This window comes from Rana temporaria, chromosome 3, assembly GCF_905171775.1.
Source record: "Rana temporaria chromosome 3, aRanTem1.1, whole genome shotgun sequence".
NCBI classification, from domain to species: Eukaryota; Metazoa; Chordata; class Amphibia; order Anura; family Ranidae; genus Rana; species Rana temporaria.
In genome coordinates this window covers 457,021,115-457,046,742 of record NC_053491.1, presented here as the reverse complement: position 1 = coordinate 457,046,742, position 25,628 = coordinate 457,021,115, and the positions used below count along the sequence as shown (strand labels likewise).

The window sequence follows — 25,628 nt, the reverse complement described above, 5'->3', positions numbered from 1 at the left end:
ATAACTACAAGCTTGGAGAACAGCATGTAAATACATGGACATACATTCAAAATATGTGTTATAAAGAAGCTGGGGGCTTCTGACCAATTTATACATTTTCAAGGGGGAGGCACCTTAAATGCAACTGTTCTGAAATACTGACAATTTGTTAGTATTTTACATTCAAAGAAAAATGGTAATTTAGCATCTACATGTCATTTCCTAGATTCTCTGGGAAAATGCCAGATAAACCTCTTCACATGGGGAGGTGTGAATGACATTTGTTCAGGAAGAGAAAGTAAAGCCTCGTACACACGACCGAGTTTCTCGGCAAAAAACAGCAAGAGACTTGCTGTTTTTATTTTTTTTTGCCGAGGAAACTGGTCGTGTGTACATTTTTCGACAAGGAAACAGTCGAGGATCCCGTTGAGCCAAAAAGAGAGCATGTCTTCTTTTTCCTCGAAGGGAATGGAGAAATTTGGCTCGCCGAGATCCTCGACAGCCTAACAAGGAACTCAACGAGCAAAACGATGTGTTTCGCCCGTCGAGTTTCTCGGTCGTGTGTACGAGGCTTTACACTGGCCACATCCTATTACTTGCTTAATCAAAATATAGGCTTTTGAACACTGTCAAAATACATTGTTACACAATATATTTCCTAACAGATACAACCAACATATCTATATATATACACACAATATTTATACATATATATATATATATATACACACATACAGAGCAAATCAAACACATGCTTTGATAATCGTGAATAAATGTTTGATAAATAAATGCCTATTCCATTTACCCTATAACATGGGATAAAGTGACTTAAAATGGGGAAGATAGGATGGTGTAAGATACGGCCAATAGGGAAAAATTAAGAGGAGACCATTTAATCAGATTTGCGTTTATATACTGAAAATGGAGCTTTGGATGGAAACTTTTGTTCTTATCGGCTACTTTGTCATCATCATCTTTACATGAAACCATTGAAGTTAAGTATTTAATCTGTTGGTGAAGAAGAATGGCCATTGGCAGGTTCGCTTGTTGAAGACCACTGTTAACGATCAGATTGCAGTTGGCCAATCACACTTTTCTGTGTAAGGTTTCTGTGATTGTGACCCCCATCTCTGCACTGTCCATGAAGTCAGATCACAACCTGGAGATCTCCGGTCTCTGTATCTTGATCTAAAGAGGAGAGGAGAATGACTTAATGTTGGGTAGTAACAATAAAGGCCCTTTGAACCTCTAGTAAAAGGGAGCCTAGACTAATGGAGTGGGTGTTAACATCAACACAAATAAGGTTAAAGAGGAGCCCCAGGCTTCCCCCCCCAAAAATACTGTAGCTGCTGACTTTTTATATATGGACACTTACCTGTCCAGGGATCCAGCAATGTCCTCACCCGAGCCAATTCTTCAATCGGCTTCTGGTGCAGACTTCGGCATCTGTAGTAAGGGAAATAGGAAGTGAAGCCTTGCAGCTTCACAGCCTGTTTCCTACTGCACATGTGCGAGTCACGATGCGCCTTGTGAATTGTCCCGTAATCTTCTGGGACCTGTGATGTGTCCCAGAAGGCTGCAGGAGAAGGAGGGTGGCCAAACTGTCGACTTAGATTGAGCCAGAAGTGGGAGTAGGTACCTGTCAAAACAAAGTACCCCCCCAAAATAGCCAAATGTGACGGGGGAGGGTGCAAACAAGCAGAGCTTCCGCTTACTTTGAAGTAGCTCCCTTGTAATTGGCTACCATGGTATTAGGTGAATTGGTTGGGGCAAAAACTCCAGTACGGGCTACAATGAGGTATGCATCACCAACACAAAGAACTTCAGCCCTTCAGAAGAGTTGCAGAACAATTAAAAGTTAAAGCAGAACCAAAGTATTTATATTTTAACCCTGTTTCCTACTGCACATGGGCGAGACACGCTTTGCCTTGTGAATCGTCTCGTAGTCTTCTGGGATCTGTGATGTGTTGAGGGAGGGTGGCAAAACTGTTGACTTAGATCGTCATAGCAATCTGAGCCAGAAGTGGCAGTAGGTACCTGTCAAAACAGAATACCCCCCCCCCCAAAAAAAATTGCCAAATGTGAAGGGGGAGGGTACAAACAAGCAGAGCTTCCCCTCACTTTGAAGTAGCTCCTTTCTGATTGGCTACCATGGCATTAGGTAAAGTGGTTGGGCTTAAAACTCCAGTACGGGCTACAATGAGGTATGCATCACCAACATGAAGAACTTCAACCCTTCAGAAGAGTTGCAGAATAATTAAAATTTAAAGCAGAAACAAAGGCCCGGATTCTCGTAGCACTTACGCCGACGTATCTATAGATACGCCGCGTAAGTGTCAATGTGCGCCGTGCCCATAGAACTAGATACGCCTGAAAATAGGCTTCCTACGACCGACGTAAGTTTCCTACGCCGTTGTATCGTGGGCGCATATTTACGCTGGCCGCAAGGGGCGCTCTCATTGATTTACGATTCGAATATGCAAATGAGTGAGATACGACGATTCACGAACGTACTTGCGCCCGGCGCATGAATATACGCGGTTTACGTAAGTCGTACATCCGGCGTAAAGTTAAGCCTCATAAAGCAGGTGTAAGTCATGTTAAGGTATGGACCAGGGAACAGCCGTTGTGTTTTGCGTCGTTTACGTAGTAGTACGTGAATAGGGCTGGGCATAGGTTACGTTCACGTCGTAGGCAGTGCTTCGACGTATCTTAGGCGTTCGTTCCGACGTGATTCTGAGCATGCGCATTGGGAAGCGTCCACGTCCATCATTTGCATGGGGTCACGGTTCATTTAAATGGATCACGCCCACTTCCACCTACTTTGAATTAGGCCGGCTTACGCCGAAGAATTTACGTTACGCTGGCGCAATGTTGGGAGCAAGTGCTTTGTGAATACTCTGCTTGCCTCTCTGTGTTACGTCGGTGTAGCGCATATGAGATGCGCTACGCCGGCAGAAATATGCGCCAATGTATCTGAATCCGGCCCAAAGTATTTATATTTAAACCCAAATACACTGAAATTCCAAGCTAAAAATTGTAACTACAAACTTGCTAATCTGGGCTACTTCTTGAATTATAAATATATCTTAAGCTACCTTATCGAGTCTGTTCATCAACATTAGTGGGAGGTGAGGAAGGGGTGCTACCATCTTGAGGAAGTGATGTAACCATTTCTCACAGGATTTTCTTAATAGGAATTACATAGTTTTTTTTTTTTTTTTTCAAGAACCCACAATGTAAAAAGGCAGTTCTATCCCCACCCAATCCTGTCTCTGCTCTATTATCAGCCACTTGCTGCTCATTTTACTCAATTCAGCTGTCAAAAAAGGAGAAGGGAGAGCATGGGGCAGGACTTGAAGGAGCCACACTGTTTCATGCCGAGATGGCCTGTGTGCCTTCTGCAAATATCAAAGCATAGTGATACATTAGGAGTGAGATGTGAAAAGACTAAAAACTCTGAGCTGTACAGCTAGACGAGCTGAAACCAAGAGGTCATAGAGATCCCAATGTTCTACACTGTGCCTGCATAGCAGCTGAAAGACCTCTTGAAAAAAAAAACAAAAAAAAACACACGATTTTGCAAGTGTGCACCCATGTACTGCATTATATTACCAAAAGTATTGGGACGCTTGCATTTACAGCACATGGGCCCATATTCTCGTAGATCGGCGCATATTTAGTGTGGCGTAGCGGATCTCTGATGCGCACCGCCGGCTTAACTTGGCGAGAGCCGGACCATATTCCTGGACCACAGGAGTTACGCAGCGCTCGCGCAACTTAAATGTGTCGGCGTAAGTAGGCGCAAGTGATGGTAGGAGGGATGTGGGCGTGAAGCATGCTAATGAACCGTGACCCCATGCAAATGATGTCCAGACCGAACGGCGCATGCGCCGGACGTGCCCCGCCCTCTGCGCATGCGCACAATGACAATAGGCCTAAATCCCTGCTGAGTTGGGCCGGCCCAGTGTATAAAAGCCTCAGCACATCCGCCCAGCTAGTGCAAAGTGACTCCCTTGGATTTCGTTTTTTGGAGTTTACACTTTGCTGCTGCTATGCCAGGCCCAAGGAAAGACAGGAGAAAAAAAAACTTCACCCATGCTGAGAGGGCAGTTATTGTCTCAGCAATGGAGCGCTTTGATGCCAGGCTCCATGGTGCTGAGAGTGGCAACACAAGCAAAATAAAAAAGGAGGAGATTTTAAGAAGAGTGACGGCACAGGTCAATGCCCTTGGCCATGAGGTGAGGACCCCCCAGGACATAATCAAGAAAATGAATAACCTGTGGGGTGTCCGAAATAAAATGGCCACCATTACCAAACATGCCAGGGGCACTGGAGGTGGGCCACCCTGTCCGATCCGCCTTACAGAGGAGGAGGAAGTGATAGCCCGATGCCTGCGGAGGGAGCAGGTGGAGGGCCTGGAGGGCCATGACTCCAGTGAGCCGCCCATGAGGACAGGTAAGTGTGTTTTATCTTCTATCTGGTGTGTAGCATGTTTGGTGGGGGGGGACATGTGACAAGTGTGCGGGTCCACCAACACGTGAATTTTTTGTGTCATCCACAGGTGTGCAGGAGGGAGCTGGGCCGTCTACTGCTGGCAGTGTCCGTCCAACACCATCCCCCCAGCAGCCTGCTTCAGTGGCTGACCCCCTGGGAAGCCAACAGGCTTTGTTGGAGGGGAGTGGGCAGTCCTCCGCGCAGGAGGTGGTTGAGGAGGAGATTGCCCATGAGGAGGTGGTGGGCAATGAAGAGGAGGTGGTCCAGAGCGAGCAGGAGGTCTTTTTATTTCTAGAGGACTCGCATGAGGTGGCCGGACCATCACAACGCCACCACATTTCCAGCCCCTCAGGGTCTTCCAACACCCTCTCCAGCCCCTCCCGTCCCATGCCCTTCACCACCAGCCCCTCACGGCCCTCCCCCTATTCAAGGGCCCCAGGCACTCCTGTCCCCAGGAAGGCCACTCATAAGACCAGGGGTGTGGCAGGAGTCCTGCAGGAAAAGCTGGCCAGGCAGCAGGACCAGCAGAGCTGCCATATGGGGGACATTGTGGAGGAGTTGAGGCGGCTGAATAATAGCCTGTCCTCCTCTGGAGCAGTGCCCGATGCTCTCCAGGATGTGGCTGGAAACTCTGCAGCCACAATCACCAGCCTGGGTGAGCTGCATACCACCACAGCCGAACTTGTGGGGGAGGTCAGGTGCCTGCGGAAGGCTGTTCAGCCCCGACTGCTTGCCAGGAGGCCCTGCTCACCCGCATAGCAGTGGCTCTAGAGGGCAGACAGCCAGCCAGGGAGGCACCTGGGGATGCTCCTCCATCTGATGCCCCACCCCCCCAAATGAGGCTCCCCCCAGGCAAGTGAGGGCCAGGAACCTGGGCACCAGGTGCAGTCCGCGCCGGGGCCAGTGATTTTTTTATTTATGCTCTGAGTAAGAGCTTTTTTGTATTATTTATGCTCTGAGTAAGAGCTTTTTTGTATTATTTATGCTCTGAGTAAGAGCTTTTTTGTATTATTTATGCTCTGAGTAAGAGCTTTTTTTTTTGGGGTGCTGCACAAAGTAGTGCATAGTACAGTGTGAATGGTGTGTGAATGTGGGGGGGGGTGACACTCCTGCCAGTGACGCCTTGACGCGGCGTTGCTGCTCCTTAGTACCGTGCAGTGTACTTCGGTCTAATCCAATGGGATGTGCATGTGGGGAGTGTGTGCTAGGGACCACAGTGGTGTGCATGCGTGCATTCTCATTGTGCAATGTTTTATGTGTATTTTTAACGTTCAAAGATTCGTTCCACGAGACATCTCCTGATTGCTGATCCCTCAGAAGACGGGGTACCCTCGGTTAGGGGGGTAATGTCTGGTTGGGGGGTCAGGTCATCACGTAGCTCAATCTCCAGGCCCTTTCTCACAGCAAAGTTGTGCAGCACGCAACATGCAGCGATGATCTGGCACACGAAGTTTGGGGAATACAGCAGGGTACCCCCAGTCTTATCCAGGCATCGGAAACGTGACTTCAGGATGCCAAATGTGCGCTCAACCACTGCACGGGTACGTGCATGTGCTTTATTGTAGTTTTCCTCTCCTGGGGTTTGTGGGTTCCGGAATGGGGTCATCAGGTGGGGTCCCAGGGCATATGCAGAGTCACCTGTAAGGGAAAAGACAGGAGGATGTTAGTCATGCATGTGCCCCTCGTGATGTCTGCATCATGGGGGGGGACAGTCATACCTGAAACCCATGTCACTCACCAACCAGCCAGCTGTCCCCATACATGTTCTCTTCAAATTGTCTTGGGATGTCGCTTTGACGGTATATGAAGCTGTCATGGCTGGATCCTGGGTGTTTGGCACGGACGTGCCATATGAGGCCATGGGCATCCACGATCACCTGGACATTGATGGAATGCCAGTGCTTCCTATTCACATAAATGTGCTGTGTCTCATGGGGGGGCTGTATTGCCACATGGGTGCAATCAATGGCCCCGACGGTGCGTGGGAATCCTTCAATTTCGCAGAACTCACGCATTGCCTTCAGCCGCTGGACCTCCTGGGTGGGTCTGATGATGTGGTGGGACATGCGTCTTAGGATTGCAGGGACAACCTGGTGCACACATCTGCTCATGCTGGTTTGTGATATCCCAACCACGTCTCCACTTGTTCTTTGAAAAGAACCAGTGGCCAGGAAATGCAATGTCGCCAGGACCTTCACCAGTGGCTGCACTGCATGTGAGCGTTGTGTTGGGCTGGTGATGTCATCCTGCAGGGCTCTGGTAATTTCCAGGATGGCATCAGGGCTGAATCTGAAACGGCGATACACCTCCACATCAGCCATGCCAAAGAGGCTAATGCGCTGTGGGTATATCCTCTCACGTGTCCTCCTACGTGCCCTCCTCCTTCTACGCGCCTCTGCCTCTTCCTCTTCCTTTGCCTCTGCATACACTAGTAGTGCTAAGACCTCACCTGCCCCTGGCATGTTGGCATACGAATGTGTTGTCCGAGAAGTTTGGTTGCTCAGCTCGTCCGGGATGGTGCTTCTGTATTGGCTTTCAAGCTGACTTACTCAGGTCTGGAGCAAAGTTATCCGAGCTTTATGAGGAGTAACTTTCAGCCGGGCATTCGTCTTACGCGCACAGCACGTAGCCTATGCCGATCGCGCGTAGGTTCGGGAATCTGCTTATGTACATCATTTGCATATTTGAATACTAATTCTATGGCCGCGTAGGATGCCTTCAGCGGAAATATGCGCCTACGCCGCGTAAACTTAAACGAGCTAGGACGGACGGGAGCAGCCTTGTTTCTGGCGGATCTGGTTCTGTGACTGCGGCGCTTAGATAGGATGGCGCATCTTTACACTTACGCCGCGCATCTCCATATACGCCGGCGGAACTTCTTTAAGAATATGGGCCATGAACTTTAATGGCATCCAAGTCTTAGTTCAATATTGAGTTGGCCACCCTTTGCAGCTATAGCAGCTTTAACTCCTCTTGGTAGGCTGTCCACAAGGTCTAGGAGGGTGTCTATGGGAATGTTTGACCATTCTTCCAGAAGCGCATTTGTGAGGTCAGGCACTGATGTGGACAATGTAGGTGTGAAAGAGGGCGCTAGGGACTGGTGGACTCACTGATGAAGGTACCCTCACACGAAAAAGGGGGGACCTCTCAGTAGGTCTGATAAATTAACTATATTAAACACTCCTGTGACAAAAAGAATAAAAAAACACAATGCGATAGATAACTATATAAAGACAATAGAGTGCTAAATATTGTGAATTAAAAATGCTGAAAAAATATAAATATTTCACGATCCCGTGAATGTGCACAAAAATGCTATGAACGAAAAATAAAAAAAAATAAAGTGTCTCTCTTTGGCACTCTAATTAGTGCAGTCCATAAGGTGTAATTTCCCGATGAAATGAGTGATCATACGATACGCGGTGAGAAATCATACAGCCATCACCAACTAATTACAGCTTCACCCGATGTGTTCTGATTTGCAAAACTCTTACCAGAGGGTGTGGACCCCTTTAATTAAAAAGGATGGTCTGTTGAGCTGAACAGGTTAATGTGCCTGCACACTTGGACACCATCTATTCAGACTGCTGTGATTGGCTCAATCGTATCTCAGGATTCAAAAACAAAAGGGAACTGATAGTGCATTATCGTTTATTAAAATACATAAAAACAAAGTGGCTGAATGGCCCCTTACTTGGAAGGTGCCAGCCCGGCACTAGGATGGCATGCGCTGGATATGACTCTGGCTTTGCGACTGCAGAAATCGTCCGCTGTGCGGGGAGTCCTATTGCCAGCTGTAGCGTCTATGTGCGGGATCAGCTGAGGAGCAGGAAAGTCAGACTGCCTCCGACATATGTTTCGTGGTCTACCACGTCATCAGGGGTAGACCACGAAACATATGTCGGAGGCAGTCTGACTTTCCTGCTCCTCAGCTGATCCCGCACATAGACGCTACAGCTGGCAATAGGACTCCCCGCACAGCGGACGATTTCTGCAGTCGCAAAGCCAGAGTCATATCCAGCGCATGCCATCCTAGTGCCGGGCTGGCACCTTCCAAATAAGGGGCCATTCAGCCACTTTGTTTTTATGTATTTTAATAAACGATAATGCACTATCAGTTCCCTTTTGTTTTTGAATCCTGAGATACGATTGAGCCAATCACAGCAGTCTGAATAGATGGTGTCCAAGTGTGCAGGCACATTAACCTGTTCAGCTCAACAGACCATCCTTTTTAATTAAAGGGGTCCACACCCTCTGGTAAGAGTTTTGCAAATCAGAACACATCGGGTGAAGCTGTAATTAGTTGGTGATGGCTGTATGATTTCTCACCGCGTATCGTATGATCACTCATTTCATCGGGAAATTACACCTTATGGACTGCACTAATTAGAGTGCCAAAGAGAGACACTTTATTTTTTTTTATTTTTCGTTCATAGCATTTTTGTGCACATTCACGGGATCGTGAAATATTTATATTTTTTCAGCATTTTTAATTCACAATATTTAGCACTCTATTGTCTTTATATAGTTATCTATCGCATTGTGTTTTTTTATTCTTTTTGTCACAGGAGTGTTTAATATAGTTAATTTATCAGACCTACTGAGAGGTCCCCCCTTTTTCGTGTGAGGGTACCTTCATCAGTGAGTCCACCAGTCCCTAGCGCCCTCTTTCACACCTACATCCCATTGCACATTATTTTCTTAATAATCTGACCCAGAGGAGCAGCTTAAATATCTTAGTAGTTATTAATTTGTCACTTGGTGATTTGTATTAAGTAACTCATTTTGGCGCGGAAGCACACCCCTTCACATTTCACTGATGTGGACAAGAAGGCCTGGCTCGCAGTCTCCACTCTAATTCATCCCAAAGGTGTTCTATCGGGTTGAGGCCAGTCAAGTTCCTCCGCCCCAAATTTGCTCATCCATGTCTTTATGGACCTTGCCTTGTGTACTGGTCCAAATCATTAGGTGGAGGGGGGATTATGGTGTGGGGTTGTTTCTCAGGGGTTGGGCTTGGCCCCTTAGTTCCAGTGAAGGGAACTCTTAAGGCGTCGGCATACCAAGAAATTTTGGACAATTTCATGCTCCCAACTTTGTGGGAACAGTTTGGGGATGGCCCCTTCCTGTTCCAACATGACTGCACACCAGGGCACCAAGCAAGGTCCATAAAGACATGGATGAGCAAGTTTGGGGTGGATGAACTTGACTGCCCTGCATACAGTCCTGACTTCAACCCTTCATATGAGAGCTATGCCTCTCTCTCTTCCCATCAGATATATATGCGTTAACTTAGACCTCAGATTAATTGGACCCTCTTCCAAATACAAAAGCCTATCACAGTCAGTGTTTCAGCAGACCTTGTGGTTCTGTGAACACATAGCTATCTCTGCCATTGAATACAGTTTGTAGACTCTGCTAGATGATTGTTTTAGGTAAGTAGATGGGGAAGTCAGTTATATTGGGTCCTCCAATGAAAAGGCCACTTCCCTAAGAGCATTAAAGAAGTCATGGCTGCCGGTTAAGAGCAATAGCGTCACCAGCACATCACCAGCTCATATCCAAATGTCTGTCTGGAAAGAAGAAGTCTACAACTAGCTATGAAACTGGTAATTACCTCGGCCGTTGTGTTTATATTCTCCAGGACTGGTTTAAACCTCTCCCTTGAAGATGAGTAGCTATAATGGGATGAGTCTGTAAGTGAAAAAAAGTGACACAGAACTGATTATTCATCTAAAAATAATGATAGATAGAGTGAGCCAGGATGAAATGCTTTTTAGTGTAAGTTTGTGTACATAGAGGGAAGATGTTCGCTCACATTCTGTCCAAGATGACAACAGGATTGGCAGATGATATGAAATAAAAAGGGAGTCTGTCCTCCTGCAGGGTGATACAGACAGAAGGCAACTATGAGTCTGTCCTCCTCCTGCAGGGTGATACAGACAGAAGGGAGCTATGAGTCTGTCCTCCTCCTGCAGGGTGATACAGACAGAAGGAGCTATGAGTCTGTCCTCCTCCTGCAGGGTGATACAGACAGAAGAGAGCTATGAGTCTGTCCTCCTCCTGCAGGGTGATACAGACAGAAGGGGGCTATGAGTCTGTCCTCCTCCTGCAGGGTGATACAGACAGAAGGGAGCTATGAGTCTGTCCTCCTCCTGCAGGGTGATACAGACAGAAGTAAGCTATGAGTCTGTCCTCCTCCTGCAGGGTAATACAGACAGAAGGGAGCTATGAGTCTGTCCTCCTCCTGCAGGGTGATACAGACAGAAGGAGCTATGAGTCTGTCCTCCTCCTGCAGGGTGATACAGACAGAAGGGAGCTATGAGTCTGTCCTCCTCCTGCAGGGTGATACAGACAGAAGGGAGCTATGAGTCTGTCCTCCTCCTGCAGGGTGATACATACAGAAGGGAGCTATGAGTCTGTCCTCCTCCTGCAGGATGATACAGACAGAAGGGAGCTATGAGTCTGTCCTCCTCCTGCAGGGTGATACAGACAGAAGGGGGCTATGAGTCTGTCCTCCTCCTGCAGGGTGATACAGACAGAAGGGGGCTATGAGTCTGTCCCCCTCCTGCAGTGTGATGCAGACAGAAGGGAGCTATGAGTCTGTCCTCCTCCTGCAGGGTGATACATACAGAAGGGAGTTATGAGTCTGTCCTTCTCCTGCAGGGTGATAGAGACAGAAGGGAGATATGAGTCTGTCCTCCTCCTGCAGTGTGATACAGACAGAAGGGGATATGAGTCTGTCCCCCTCCTGCAGGGTGATACAGACAGAAGGGAGCTATGAGTCTGTCCCCCTCCTGCAGGGTGATACAGACAGAAGGGAGCTATGAGTCTGTCCTCCTCCTGCAGGGTGATACAGACAGAAGGAGCTATGAGTCTGTCCTCCTCCTGCAGGGTAATACAGAAAGAAGAGAATTAGTTTGCAACTACCTACCTCCATCTGTTTCAGACAGGTTGGTGATCCCGCGATCTACATGCCACTGGCTGTCGTTTTCTTCAAACCAGCTTTCTTCTTGCTCTTTACCAAAAGGTTCTCTGGTAACACAAAATATTTGAAAAGTTGTGGAAACTGTTTAACAGAAAACTGCATACAACACCTTAAAGCTGGGCAAGTATCATGATGGTATAATAAAAATGCAAAAACAATTATTTTTTTCCAAACCGTGTGTTTTTTAACAGGAGAGTTTTCTTACAGGAGAGTCAGGACGCTCTCTACGTTGCAGATAGAGAAAGGAGCTGTGTGTTAGTGGGTGTCCTGGCTCTCCTGTAGTCCAAGGGAGGGGGTGAGCACGACACTCCACACCAGGGAGAAAGCCTTGCATTACTGTGTGGAGTTACAGACAGAAGAACAGGAAGTGAGGATTTCTCAGAAGAAATAAGGACATTTAAATGCAAAATGGAAGGATGAGGTAAGTGAAGGAGGACTGCACTAAGGTAAAGGAAGCTATTTAGGAAAAAAAAATTGCACCTTTACAACCCCTTTAAGCTATCACTGGTACCTCCTGCTGACCTCAACAGTACTACTGTCTCTTATGATGGGGAAGTTGCAAGGACCAGGAGATGGACACTTACAGAAGTTTTGGTTTACCTGCCGACTTTAGCATGGGATTTCTCAGGATGGGTTTAGCATTTAGTGGTAATGGCGGAAAAAAGGCAAGTATTTAGGGCCAGATTCAGGTACTTGCGCTGCGGCGTAACATATCTCATTTACGTTACACCGCTGCAAGTTTTAAGCGCAAGTGCTTGATTCACAAAGCACTTGCCTGTAAACTTGCGACGGCGTAGCGTAAATCCGTCCGGCGCAAGCCCGCCTAATTCAAATGGGGTGTGTATCATTTAAATTAGGCGCGTTCCCGCGCCGAACGTTCTGCGCATGCTTTGTTTGGAAATTTCCCGCCGTGCTTTGCGCGAAATTACGGCGCCCCGACGTGTTTTTTGAACGGCGACGTGCGTTACGTCCTTTCGTATTCCCGGACGTCTTACGCAAAAAAAAATAAAAAATTAAACTTTTAATTAAACTTTAACATGGCTGTCTAATTTTACACCACCTAAATAGCAGCCGTAACTTTGAGACAGGAAAAGCCGACTAGCGACGACGTAAGAGAATGCGACGAACGCGCGTACCTTCGTGGATCGCCGTAAACAGCTAATTTGCATGCCCGACGCGGAAAACAACTAGAACTCCACCCAGCGGGCGCCGAAGAATTACACCTACGATCCGAAGGCGTACGAAGCTGTACGCCTGTCAGATCGATGCCAAAGCCGTCGTATCTTGGTTTGAGAATTCCAAATCAAGATACGACGCGGAAAATTTGAAAGTACGCCGGAATATCAGCAGATACTCCGGCGTACTTTTTCTGTGAATCTGGCCCATAATGTCTTCTATTACACAAACACCTTCCTTTAGTTAGCTTTGTATTGTTCTGCCTCATCTAGACGACCGGTTTTCCCATCTGGAAAACTGCCGTGACAGCTTTTGGTTGGGAAAACTGGTCCTGTGTATGCTCCATGGTAGTTTTCCCGGCGGGAAAAATTAGAACATGTTCTCTTTTTTCTTGCCACGATTCCCAGCGGTCTTTTTCCTGGCAGTTTTCCTGTCGGGAAACACAGCGGTGGAGCATACACACGGCCGGGTTTCCTGGTCAAAGCTATCACGGCAGTTTTCCTGCCAGGAAAACCGAGTGTGTGTAGGGGGAAAAAGCTGCCGAGCCGGTTCTCCGCTCTCTCCTCGGGTTTCCCGGCAGTAAAAAGTCCGCCGGCAAACCCATATGTGTGTACGAGGCATAAATGGCAGCTAAAATTAATAAGGGAGCTACTGAGTTGTTGACTGTTCTTCCGCAACAAAAGTTTTGCTTTAGCTAAATTCCAGATATAGTTATTTTTGCATAATTTGCATAATTACATTTGTTAAACTGGGATCAATGTAACCATGCATGTGCCATACCTGTAGGGTTGCCATCTCATTCCTTTAAATCCAAACACATATGAGTTACACAGGTTCTGAGGCCAATTTAATGCAGATAAGGCACCAAGTGAGTTTCATCTTTTACCTTAATCAGCCACGGAACCTGTGTAAATAATATGTGTTCGGTTTTAAAGGGATGAGGTGGCACCCCTACATACCTGGCCAATCCCTGTGGTGCTGGAAATCACTGTTGTAGACAGCGGTACTACAGTGGTTGCTACTGGGTTTTAGGTCTCCGTGCCCAGTGGCCGCTCTGCTGCTTAGAGGACAGGACGTTGCTCACTCAACACAGGTGCAATTCAGAAAATGCAAAGAATTTTTTGTTTGGACAAGGTGAGGAGACAGGGCGGTGATGCCACAATCTCCAACTCATCCAATCATTCATTGTAATGTAGCGCCTGGTTACTTCAAAGCACCGGTGCTAGTTAAATTTAGAGAGGATCAGAGGGTTAACTGACTCTGATCCAACTGTTATGTTCAAATTTGGGTCTCTGTCTCAGCTTGGCTGTGCTGTGAGCTCATTCTGTTACTTCTGGGGTGCTGTTCCCACCCCAGGACGATAGGTGGCAGCAGTGGAGTTGAGGTTTGGGTGCTCTTTCCCAGCGGCCAATCAGGAGAGATTTTCCTCACTGGGCATGCTGGGGGAGGGTATTTATGGGACAGACGCCGTTGGTCTGGGTTCTTCTTCTTCGAGTGCGGCACCCACCTTTAGAGTGACTGCATCATGGCGCCCCGGCGAAATGGCCTTCCAGGCCAGGGTGCGCGTGCCACGCTGTGTTCCTGGTTCCGGGACAATGTTGGCCCGGAACATTTGAGCTGTGGCAGGGAGCCCGGTAGTCGACTGGGTTTCTCAATTCTGAAGATCCCAATCGAGGAAGATGTTCGGTGGGTAGTCCCTCTGAGGAGAGCCAATGAGAGGCTGGTGGTCCAATAGGGCCTCGACGAACCACTGGGGATCAAGGTAACCGGACACTGAGAGGTTGGTCACCTATCAGTCGGTAACCTGTAAGCTATTTGAAGGAGATCCAGGCTAATTCCATTAAGGAGAATCACCTCTGTTATCTCAATCCTAAGGAGGGTCTGTGGCAGAGACTTTTCCGATAAGTTCCGAATGATACTCTTTCTGCCAGGTCAGTGAGAGAGGTCTTTCCGGGTACACTAAGTCCACTCAGGCAGGAGTGGCGCAATAACAGTTACAGTACATGTGGGAGCAGGACTGTTTCCCTATTGCTACACCTGAATCTACTGTTCTCCTTCTACTTTCAACTCAACCTTTCACCATTAGTTTTATTGTTTTTACCCGGCCGGGTAATAAAGAGCACAGAAAAAACACCTGTCGTGGACATTCAGTTACTACTACATTCACCATACACCCCTAGACGGCGGAGGAGCCATGAGGTAACATGCCACCCAAAACAAACCAGCAGCTCCTCCGGGGGTAATGCTACAGTAAAACATTAAAAGAAAAGTATTGACCGTGCCGTTTAATGAGCAACCTTCTGTGTTCCCTAAGCAGCATTATAGCTGCTCGGGATGGGACCCGGAAGCCAGTGACACAATCACCGTAATAGTGGTGCAGTGCCTACTACTACAGTGATTTCCAGCTTCCATGGGGATCGGCTAGACATAGTACATACATACGTGCATTAGTCCTAACCAGACCAATGTAACTATGAAAGAATAGCCATACCTGGGATTCAGCTTTAGGTAAAATGCATGTAAGGATATTTTCTAGTTTTGTATAGAGTAGGGATTTTAAATCCTGGTTATTCATTCCTTTTTTTGTCCTGGTGACTATTGACACACTGACCCAGATTCTCAAAGGACTTGCGACGGCGCAGCGCCATGTACGCCGTCGTAAGTCCTAATCTGGCCCGTCGTATCTATGCGACTGATTCTTAGAATCAGTTACGCATAGATATCAATTAGATCCGACAGGCGTAAGTCTCTTACGCCGTCGGATCGTAACTGCAATTTTTTTTTGCCCGCTAGGTGGCGCTTCACTCGATTTCCGTGTTGAGTATGCAAATTAGCTAGATACGCAAATTCCCGAACGTACGCGCGACCGACGCAGTAAAGTTACAACGTTTACGTTAGGCTTTTCCCGGCGTAATGTTGCCCCTGCTATATGGTAGCATAAGTGCGGCGCAACAATGTTAGGTATGGCCGTCGTTCCCATGTCGAAATTTAAAAAAGTTACGTCGTTTGCGTAAGTCGTCCGTAAATGGGGCTGGACGTCATTTACGTTCACGTCGAAACCAATGATGTCCTTGCAACGTCATTTGGAGCAATGCACACTGGGATATTTTACGGACGGCGCATGCGCAGTTCGTTCGGCGCGGGGACGCGCTTCATTTAAATGATACACGCCCCCTACCCGCCGAATTTGAATTCCGCCGGGTGATTTACGCTACGCCGCTGCAACTTTACAGGCAAGTGCTTTGTGAATAAAGCACTTGCCTGAAAAACTTGCGGCGGTGTAACGTAAATCAGATACGTTACGACGCCGCATAGATACGCCAATCTACCTGAATCTGGGCCTAAGGGTTCTTTGACACAGGAGGCCCAGGGGCAGTAAAAACAAGTAGCTGAGCCTTGGGCAAAGACAGAAAGTGGTGGGAAATCCAAAATGTTAGAGTTGTCATCAGGGCCGTCTTTAATGTTGATTGGACCCTGGGCAAAAAAATTCTTGGCCCCCCCCCCATGCAATTTTGCTCTCCACCTGCTCTGAGACACAATAAATATCAGCCAGACTTAAAATCAGTTTACTGTATCAGATCAGGCAGTGATTGCGATTGGTTGCCAGAGGTTACAGCATATCATTACCACTTACTGACTGGTTGCTAGAGGTTACAGCATACATTACGGCTCACTGATTAGTTGATAGAGATTACAGCACATGATTTCTTCTTGTTGATTGGTTGCTAGAGATTACTGTACAGCAATACTGCTCACTGATTGGTTGCTAGAGGTTACAGCACATCATCTCTTTACCTCAGAGGGGCATGATATACATATGAATGCCACCTTTATTTACATATGAATGTCGCCAGCGCCGCTATTTACATTTAAATGCTCCCCAGTTATTTACAGATGAATGACGGTTACTTACATGTAAACACAGGGTCTGCAGGTGAGTCATCTGTACACAACAATAGGGCAGAGCTGGGCAGCATTAGTAGCAGCACTTCACACTGAGATATCAGGACACAGCAAAGTATGAGGCAGCTGCGTTGGGCCCCACAACAAGCTGCCCCTTTTGCCCTGCCTTAAATACGGCCCTGGTTGTCATCAGAGCTAGAGGTGAGGGAAAATCTTCTGAATGGAACAGATGTTCCTTTGACAAGTCTCTAAAATGGGCATTCCCTTCACTTTAGACTTACACATTTCCAGTTGTGTCTTCGTGGGACACAGGCAGAAAAAAAATAACCTGATAGAGTTTAAACCTTATCTATTATATCTAAAAAACATTTTTGCCTATTAAGATACAGCAAAAGAGCAAAAACAAAACACAGTACTCACAGTAGTTTTTTGTCTTTACCACGTCTGAACAAGAAATAAGCCACAATGATTATGACAAGGAACAGGACAGCGATGGCAGCTCCAACTCCTCCGTACACACCAGCCTTCAGTATGGGCCCTTTACAGTCAGAGTACATATAGAGGTAGATCTCTGTCTGAGGACAGCTGTGCAAAGACAAAATAGGCCAATGTGATTAAACCAGGAACAGTGGTAGGACAAGGCCATCAAATGCCCAGGGCGAAGATGCCAAGCTGTGCCCCCCCCCCCCCAATCCATGATGTGGGCACCCCTCATCATCTTCTTCAGCGGGATCCAAGATACTAGCATTACAGTGCCACTTCTTCATGTCTGACAGTTGTAAGGTGCACCCCCAATGTGCCAGTACCCGGGGAAAACTGCACCCTTGGATCCCCCTAGGAATGCCACTGGTGCAGACAATGAACCTCACTACTTGATATATCACTGCTGCTCTGCACAGGCTCCTCTTCTCAGGCAGGGGAGCCCCCCAGACATTGGTCATAGTATGAAATTCCTAGCTATATAACTCCTATTCTCCAGATAGAATAATGACCATGGTTGTGCCAATCCTACTCCTTTGGATAATTTATACCCCCCCCCCAAACAAAAAGAGCACAACCTTGAAGTGTCTTTCAAGTAAATACTTACAAGCACGCACGACCAGTTTCATTCTGGATTCGACAAGTGCCTGGGCCACAGTCTATGTATTTCTTAGATGAAGAATCACAGTCCGATACGCAGGTCAGTCCATCAGGGGAGAAGTACGGACTATAAAATTCTTTGACTTCAGGGGGAACCATTTTCATGCAGAGATCTGTGAAGACAAGGTATACTTAGTCTACTACTGATGTAGAAAACATATACAGTGGCAAACTTGAATCGACCTGATGGAATATCTTACCATCGGCAGTTGGAAGTTTCTCGACTGTGCGATCGATTGTTAAACCTTCATTAGAGATACAGAATCCAGCTATAAGGGAAAATAAGGAAAGATAGTAAATAAAAGCACAACTGCAACCTTTTGTGGTTATTTATGTTAAAATGCAGCATTTTGCTTATGTGGTTTCCATTTTGAAATCACAAGACCAGTCCTGTATGGAAGAGCACTGCAGCCAGGTATAGAAAAGAAAAGTCTTATAATTTTTAGATGATGTCTTAAAGTCCTCTGAGAAAAGAAACATAAGAATTATGATGAGATAAAATGTAAAAATTATGGATAATGCCCCAGAACACTGTAAGAAAAAAAGTCCTCTAAGATAATACGTTTGAATCGTAAAATGATAATATTTCAAGATTTTGAGATGTCAGAATTCTGACATATTATTTCAGAGTGCCCCCAGATAGTATCTCAGAATTCTGACATAGTCTACTACTCTACTAGGAATTTAGACATTTGTTTGACATATTTGTACTTGCTTCTAGTGCCCTTCCATGCATTACTTATGACATAAAGATATCCTGTGACAATAAAAGCAAGGAAACCTTTTTTGGTACCTGACCCTCGGACGTACTCATGCTATCTACCCCTCTAGTTCTGACCACTGTTCGGGCTGTCAGAGGGATAAGGGCACCCTGCTCCACATCTACTGGACATTTTTTTTGTGTTGTCTCGCAAGACGAGCAGAATTCAACCTAATAGGGCCTGCAGTACCGCATTTGGCCTGATGTGTGGGGGCGCCGGAACCCGAGCAGAGCCGAACAGCGACGATCGCAGCCGATTGCCACCGTTCAGCAATGCTCGGAAAGACACTGAAATACACAGAAATACTTAGTTTCCGAGCCTTTCCAACATTTGCAGAGGTCAACCGACATGTCCTCAGGCCTTTCTGGCTGTTTCCGTGGCTCTCTGGCGCCCCCCACCTCTGGCCGCATGCGGTATTGCATCCCATTGAAGTCAATGCGGAACTAATTATTTTCGTTTCCATAGACTTCAATGGGAAAACTTGCTTTGATCTGCGCGTACTTTGGATTACGAGCATACTCCTGGAACGGATTATGCTCGTAATCGGAGGTTCAACTGTATTTGAAAAAAAGAAGCAAGGAAACCACCTCTGTTTTTTATGGTGTAGGCTCCAGGACCATCATAATTTGACACCCCTGTCTAATTTTGAAGAAGAATTCCAGATATCGCATTTTTTTACCTATTTACAGTAGTCCAGCTTGGACCAAGGCAACTACGCATTTGCCATACCTGTGGGATCCCTATGGAAGTTGGAAATCACTGAAGTAGACACTGTTACTACTGTGATCTCAACTTGATTTTTGGATACCAAGCCGAGTGGCTGCCCTGCTGCATTCTGAACACAGGAGATCAGCCACTAAGCATGAGCGACATTCAGAGAATGCCTTGCATTTTTTCAGTGAATGCAAGCCATTCTCTGATTGGACAAGGTAGAGAGCTGGACATCATCACCTGATTTTCCACCTCATCCAATCAAAGGTTGCCTTGCAATCATTGAGAAAATGTAAAGCATTCTCTAAAAGGTACCTGTGCTAAATGACCTACCTCCTGTGTTCAGATTACAGCTGGGCTCTGGAGTTGCGGTGTCTACTTCAGTGATTTCCAGCCTCTAGAAGGATCCCACAGGTATGGTATATACATAGTTACATTGGTCCAAGCTATCCTCTAGCAGGTAGATCACAGCAGCAATAAAAAGGAATTTGGAGATTTGGAGGAGGTTAAGAATAATAGAAGATCCTTATTTGAGTGAAGAATACATACTTAGGGATAGGGTTAACCCTAGGTTTAAACCAGAGTTTAGCGTAATTTTAAAGTGAAACTAAAGAAAAATGTTTCTTCATTGTTGTATAGTGTGGAGAGGTATTGGAACCCCTGTCAGATTTTTTTTCTGTCTGTGCCTCTGTTGGGGAGATTCACCCTCTCTCCTGTTTACCGTTATCAGTATGAGTGATTGTAAAGAAAAATGCCAAATATTGTGTTGTCACCAGAACAGGAATGGAAAAAAACTCTCCCAAAGAGGTCACTAGTTCTGGTGACATAAAGGGATCCCCTCACTTTGGAGGGATTTCCCCTCACCCCCTTCTTTGGCTATGTGTTAGCAGGTGTAGTGCCCCTTTAGAGATCCCACTCCCCTGGTGATGTTAGTGGGTGGGACTTGTGCCTTTTATTAATTGCTGTGGGTGGACCTGAGGCTGAAGGGAGCATGGTAACAGGTCACCCCTGACCAACACAAGGTAGATCTGTGATCTGTACCAGAATGAAAGAGTACGAAGAGATGGGACTGGGCCAACTACCAAGGAAGATGGCCACAAAGGCCAGTAGAAGGAGCTGTGAGCTCCGAGCGCATAGCCTTTCATTCCACAGAGACAGTCTTGACCCCTTCCTCCCGCCCCTTGCTGGTGACATAATTTCCTCTTCCTGTTGGAAGAGGAAAGCATGGAGCTGACTACCACCTGGATTTCCTGAATGTACAGCTATTCAGCACAACATCACACCAAAACCTTTCCCAGCTACCCAGATCATGCGAGGAGCCTGTGGGACGCAGTGGAACTGCCAAGACTACTTGCTTATGATGAGCACGACTCCCACTTATATCTTGTAAGTGTTTTTAATCTTGTGCAATAAATGTTACTGTTTTAATACTACACTTAGAGAGGCGCCTCCCCCCCCCTTTTTTTTAGATGGCCACAAAAATGCTGTGCTCTGCACACTTGAGGCTTACTATGCACCAGTATCTCCCACTATAGAAAGGGTATGCATTTGAGGCAAGTATACACACTTGCTGTCTCAACCATTAAATGTTTTCTAAAACACACCTCTGTGTTATACAGCCACCTCCGCTTGGCCTCCCTCCCTGACCTTTCTGCCCTCAGGCAGCGGTGGCTGTGGGACATCCCGTACTAGGACAGTGAAGACTGGAATTATATTTGGGGTCACCCTTTTCGACATCTGGTCTCCTTACGGGACAGGCTTATCCAATTTAAGAATGTCCACAGAGCCTATTTCACCCCAGGCTGCACAAATTTGATCCAGACACAATATCCACACTTTACTATTATCCTAAGGGACAGGACTGACAGAAAGTGTGAGAAGAGGGTCGAAGTAGAGGGACTCACAAGGGAGAAGGAGCAGAAATCAACTACCCATGAACTACAGAATATCATGCTGGTCTGTAGCTTCGAGTCATAACCTCGGCCTGGCCTAGAGAGACACCTTGTGTGGGAACCCACTGCTGGGGGACTCATGAGAGTTACTAGGGAAGATGGCTGGACTCTATAGTTCTTATAGAACTGAAGTGCTCCACAATGGGGCTAATGTGAAGTAAGATGATGTACAGGTGTTCTGCCAAGAATTTTGTAAAGTAGAGCGTTGAATAGCACTTTGTGTGTACAAATTCTTTATTCAAGGAAACAGGCCTTTGGCCAAGAGTATGTGAGTGCTATAGGAAGGGCTAGGAGTATCAGTGACATAATATGGAACAGTCATGCCAAAAGACAGGTATATGTATATCCTATCTGAAGAAGAAGTGGGGTGGGACCTGTGCCAGCTTGGAACTGCTGTCCAATCCAGGTCCCTTACATATGGAACAGGAAGTGAAGTGAAATCTCCCCAATGGAAAATAGGTGGCAAAAAAAACCTGACATTGATTCTACTTAAAGTTAATAAAACCCCCTTCTTTGGAACACCGGATTTTCTACCAGCCTTACACTCAACTGTGTTTGGCCCTTGGTATAAACAGGAACAAGAAGAATTGCTCAAGTCCTTCAGTCGGATCCATTATTAATGGTAGCCTCTTCATCTACGATGCTCTCTTAAAATCCTGCGCAGTGGCTTCAGAGGCATCAAGCTTTATGTTATATACGATCTATTCCATCAAAACAAGATATTTGTGCTAAACCAACTGCCTTTGAATTTTTGCTCTTGCAAGAGGAGCCAATATCACACTCGGTTTCTGCATTATACTCTATTCTTTTGTTATCAACCCATTCAGATCTTGCCCCGTATACACAGAAATGGGAAAACTACCTCCTTTAACTACATCGGATTGGCAAAAAAGCTTCATTTTGGACTCATAAAATGTCAATAGCTACAAGAACTCAAGAGAAGGCATATAAATTGGTGAGTAGATGGTACAGGTGCCCCTTTACCCTCCATCAATTTAACCAGGATATATCTGATATCTGTTGGCGTTGTCATGATTCAAAGGGAAATATGATCCATATATGATGGGACTGTCCCCCGGTGAGAAGGTTTTGGAAACATATCTTTGGTTTATATGGAAAACTAGTGGATACAACTATCCACGCATCACCCAGAGTGGCTCTCTTAACTATGATCCCAGGATCTTTAAGGAAAGCAGAGTAGGATGTGCTTAGACACTTCCTCGCTGCAGCTAGAGCAGTCATCCCACGACACTGGAAATCAACGACAGTACCCTCCCTGGGGGAATGGGCAAATGGAAATGGACTTTATTAGAGATTTAGAAGGTCTGTTGGCGCGGGAAATGGGAAGAGAAGAACAGTTCTCTCATACGTGGTCCGTTTGGTCCAAGTTTCGACAGTCATCTGAGTTTCCAAATTGGGTTAAGGGAAATTCTACCATTGCTTAGCTACGTTAGAGTAAATATAATTGTTAACCCTCCTGGCGGTGTTTCCGAGTCTGACTCGGGGTTAGATTTTTGACTTGCGATCGGTAACCCTGAGTCAGACTCGGGCTCGCCTCGCTGGATCCACAGGCAGTGTTTACTTACCTTGTCCCTGGATCCAGCGATGCCACCGCGCTGTGTGAGTGAGCGGGACCTCGCTCGATTCACACAGTGCCTCTGTGTGCCGCCGATCTCCGTTCCCTGCGACGTTACGACGCACGGGAGCGGAGAACGGCGCCAAATTCAAAAAAGTAAACAAACACCTTACATACAGTATACTGTAATCTTATAGATTACAGTACTGTATGTAAAAAATACACAAACCCCTTGTCCCTAATGGTCTGCCCAGTGCCCTACATGTACTTTTATATAATAAAAACTGTTCTTTCTGCCTGCAAACTGTAGATTGTCCATAGCAACCAAAAGTGTCCCTTTATGTCAACAATGGTTTTAGAGCAGCTAGAAAACAGCGATAATAAATTATAATCACTTGCAGAATTGTGCGATAGCGATTTGTGGGGAAATTCGTCATAAACAAATAAAAGTAATGACAGCGACAATTCTGCAACTGAGCAAATTTCAGTGATTTTGAGTTGATTACATTATTGAATATTTTTTATTATAATTATATTATTATTTGTTATAATTAATTATAATTATTTATTATATTATAAATTTATCATTTTGTTTTTTAAAAAAATTCATACCCGGGATGCCTACTAGTCTCTTGTTTGGTCAGATTTAAGTGAGTTATTCCTAAGAATTACAGGCCTACAGTATAAAACGCCAAATTTCCTTGCAAATTAAGGTACCGCTTTCAGCATCTTTTTTCTGAAAGAATCATACCGCCAGGGAGGTTAATGTTTTCATAACTTCCCCCCTCTTTCTTTTTTTTTTTCTTTCTATTCCTTCTTACTTGGAATAACATCCGATCCGATCGGTTCTATAAGCTAAAGTGGAGCACCCTTTTTTTTTTTGGATAGGGAAGATATGTACTGAAGATATGTAAGAATATATACTGTATCCTGAAAGTATACGTAGATGGTCTCCATATAGATACCTGTTTTGTATAGGGTAAATCCCTGTAATACCTATATAAACTAATAAAATAATATTGAACTAAAGTTAATGAAAGATCTTTTTTATTGTGAATTTCCCATTTGGAGTTTTTGAAGTTCATGCTTTTTTCAGCGTAAGCAACCGTTTTAGCTTAGAGTGGAGGTCTTGGAAGCTACATGAACTCTGGGCATTTCTCTGGGCCTATACATCGCAAATAAATATTCCAAAATCAAATGCTCATAAAAACTTTTGCCTTGAATTACAACAGTAACCTGGGCAATGATGGACTCTGTAGAAATGTTGTGGAATTAAAAGACTTCCCTGTGCAAGAGTCATTGTCTGAAAATATTGACTTATTTCACTCACAGATAGAAATACTTACAGTCTTCATTTGTGCAATTTTTTAGCATATCCAATTGCTCTGTTACTATCTTCAATGCTTCGTCATATTTTGCCTCGGTCGCGTTCACGTTTTCCTGTAATGGTATCTCCATAGTGACATTATGCTCCACAAACATATCGACACTCCTAGCAGACACATCAGCACTTCTTCTTTTCCTAGCTGAGCCACTTCCAGGCCTAACAGAGAAACACATAGAGCAATTGATAAAATCTGTATTTATATTATTCTGAATGCAGTGGAGGTTTGTTCATAGAGGGCAAATAGGCTGATGACTTTGCAAGGGAATTTTCCCCAGAGCTTGATGAATGAGGCAAAGCTCTACTGACTGCCATCATCCAACCACGTGCTGTTTTCTTATTTATTTATTTTCCCTGTACATAAGTGGGTATTTTTTGCAAAGTACAACTTTGCCACAATCACTAAACCCTGGTGCAACTTCCCTTACAAAGTGAATGGTCTATTTGACTTTAATAAATCAGCACCAATAGGAGACTGTTGGGGGGATGTCAGAAGGAGGGGAGCCCAGAATTGTCCTTTAGCCCTGGTTCACACTGGGCTGCGGGAGTGAAGCCGTGCGAGTTCAGCTGAACTCGCACAATTTCACTCCCGCTGGCAGTCCCGATTTTGGCCGCGATTTAAGAGACATCTGTGCAGGTTTCTGCACAAATGTCAATGTAAATCGCGGCCCGAAATTGCAAAAAGTAGTACAGGAACTACTTTTTGAAATCGGTGCAGCGCCGCAGATGCGGCGTCGCACCGATTAGGACGGTGTCATTGCCGACAATTGCCGGCAAATGCCGCCGATTTGAGATGCGATTTCACATGTGAAATCGCATCTCAAATTGAAGCAAATCGTACCCAGTGTGAACCTGGGCTTAATGTTTCATGATTTGCTTGAACACAAAACTTTTTTTTTTTTTTTTTTACTCCCAGCATCAAACATTTTAAATGCTATAGATTGCCAATAAAGGATACAGTCAGGTCCATAAATATTGGGACTTTGACACAATTCTAATCTTTTTGGCTCTATACACCACCACAATGGATTTGAAATGAAATGAATAAGATGCGCTTTAACTTCAGACTTTCAGCTTTAATTTGAGGGTATTTACATCCAAATCAGGTGAACGCTGTAGGGATTACAACAGTTTGTATATGTGCCTACCACTTTTTAAGGGACCAAAAGTAATGGGACAGATTAACAATCATGAATCAAACGTTCACTGTTTAATACTTTAATTACAGCCTGAAGTCTGGAACGCATAGACTTCACCAGACGTCTGGTTTCATCCCTGGTGATGCTCTGCCAGGCCTCTACTGCAACTGGCTTCAGTTCCTGCTTGTTCTTGGGGCATTTTCCCTTCAGTTTTGTCTTCAGCAAGTGAAATGCATGCTCAATCGGATTCAGGTCAGGTGATTGACTTGACCATTGCATAACATTCAATTTTTTTCCCTTAAAAAACTCTTTCGTTGCTTTCGCAGTATGCTTCTGGTAATTGTCCATTGTGGTGGTGTATAGAGCCAAAAAGATTAGAATTGTGTTGATTTCCCATTATTTATGGACCTGACTGTATATATTCT

The 25,628-nt window shown here is 45.6% G+C and overlaps 1 protein-coding gene across 4 annotated transcripts in view; it reads right to left on the bottom strand.

Annotated features, from left to right (window-relative positions):
• Positions 1-484: 484 nt before the first annotated feature.
• The window catches only part of LOC120933474 (mucin-2-like), a 55,297-nt gene continuing 30,153 nt past the window's right edge, over positions 485-25,628 (bottom strand). For all 4 annotated transcript variants that reach the window (XM_040346702.1, XM_040346704.1, XM_040346705.1 and 1 more), the window contains 7 exons: positions 24,027-24,223; positions 17,881-17,949; positions 17,628-17,793; positions 16,961-17,125; positions 11,408-11,508; positions 10,091-10,167; positions 485-1,167 (listed from right to left, as the gene is read on the bottom strand). In XM_040346702.1, coding sequence (XP_040202636.1) covers positions 1,132-1,167; positions 10,091-10,167; positions 11,408-11,508; positions 16,961-17,125; positions 17,628-17,793; positions 17,881-17,949; positions 24,027-24,223 — 811 coding nt within the window. In that variant the 3' untranslated portion in view covers positions 485-1,131. The remainder of the gene's footprint in view (positions 1,168-10,090; positions 10,168-11,407; positions 11,509-16,960; positions 17,126-17,627; positions 17,794-17,880; positions 17,950-24,026; positions 24,224-25,628) is intronic.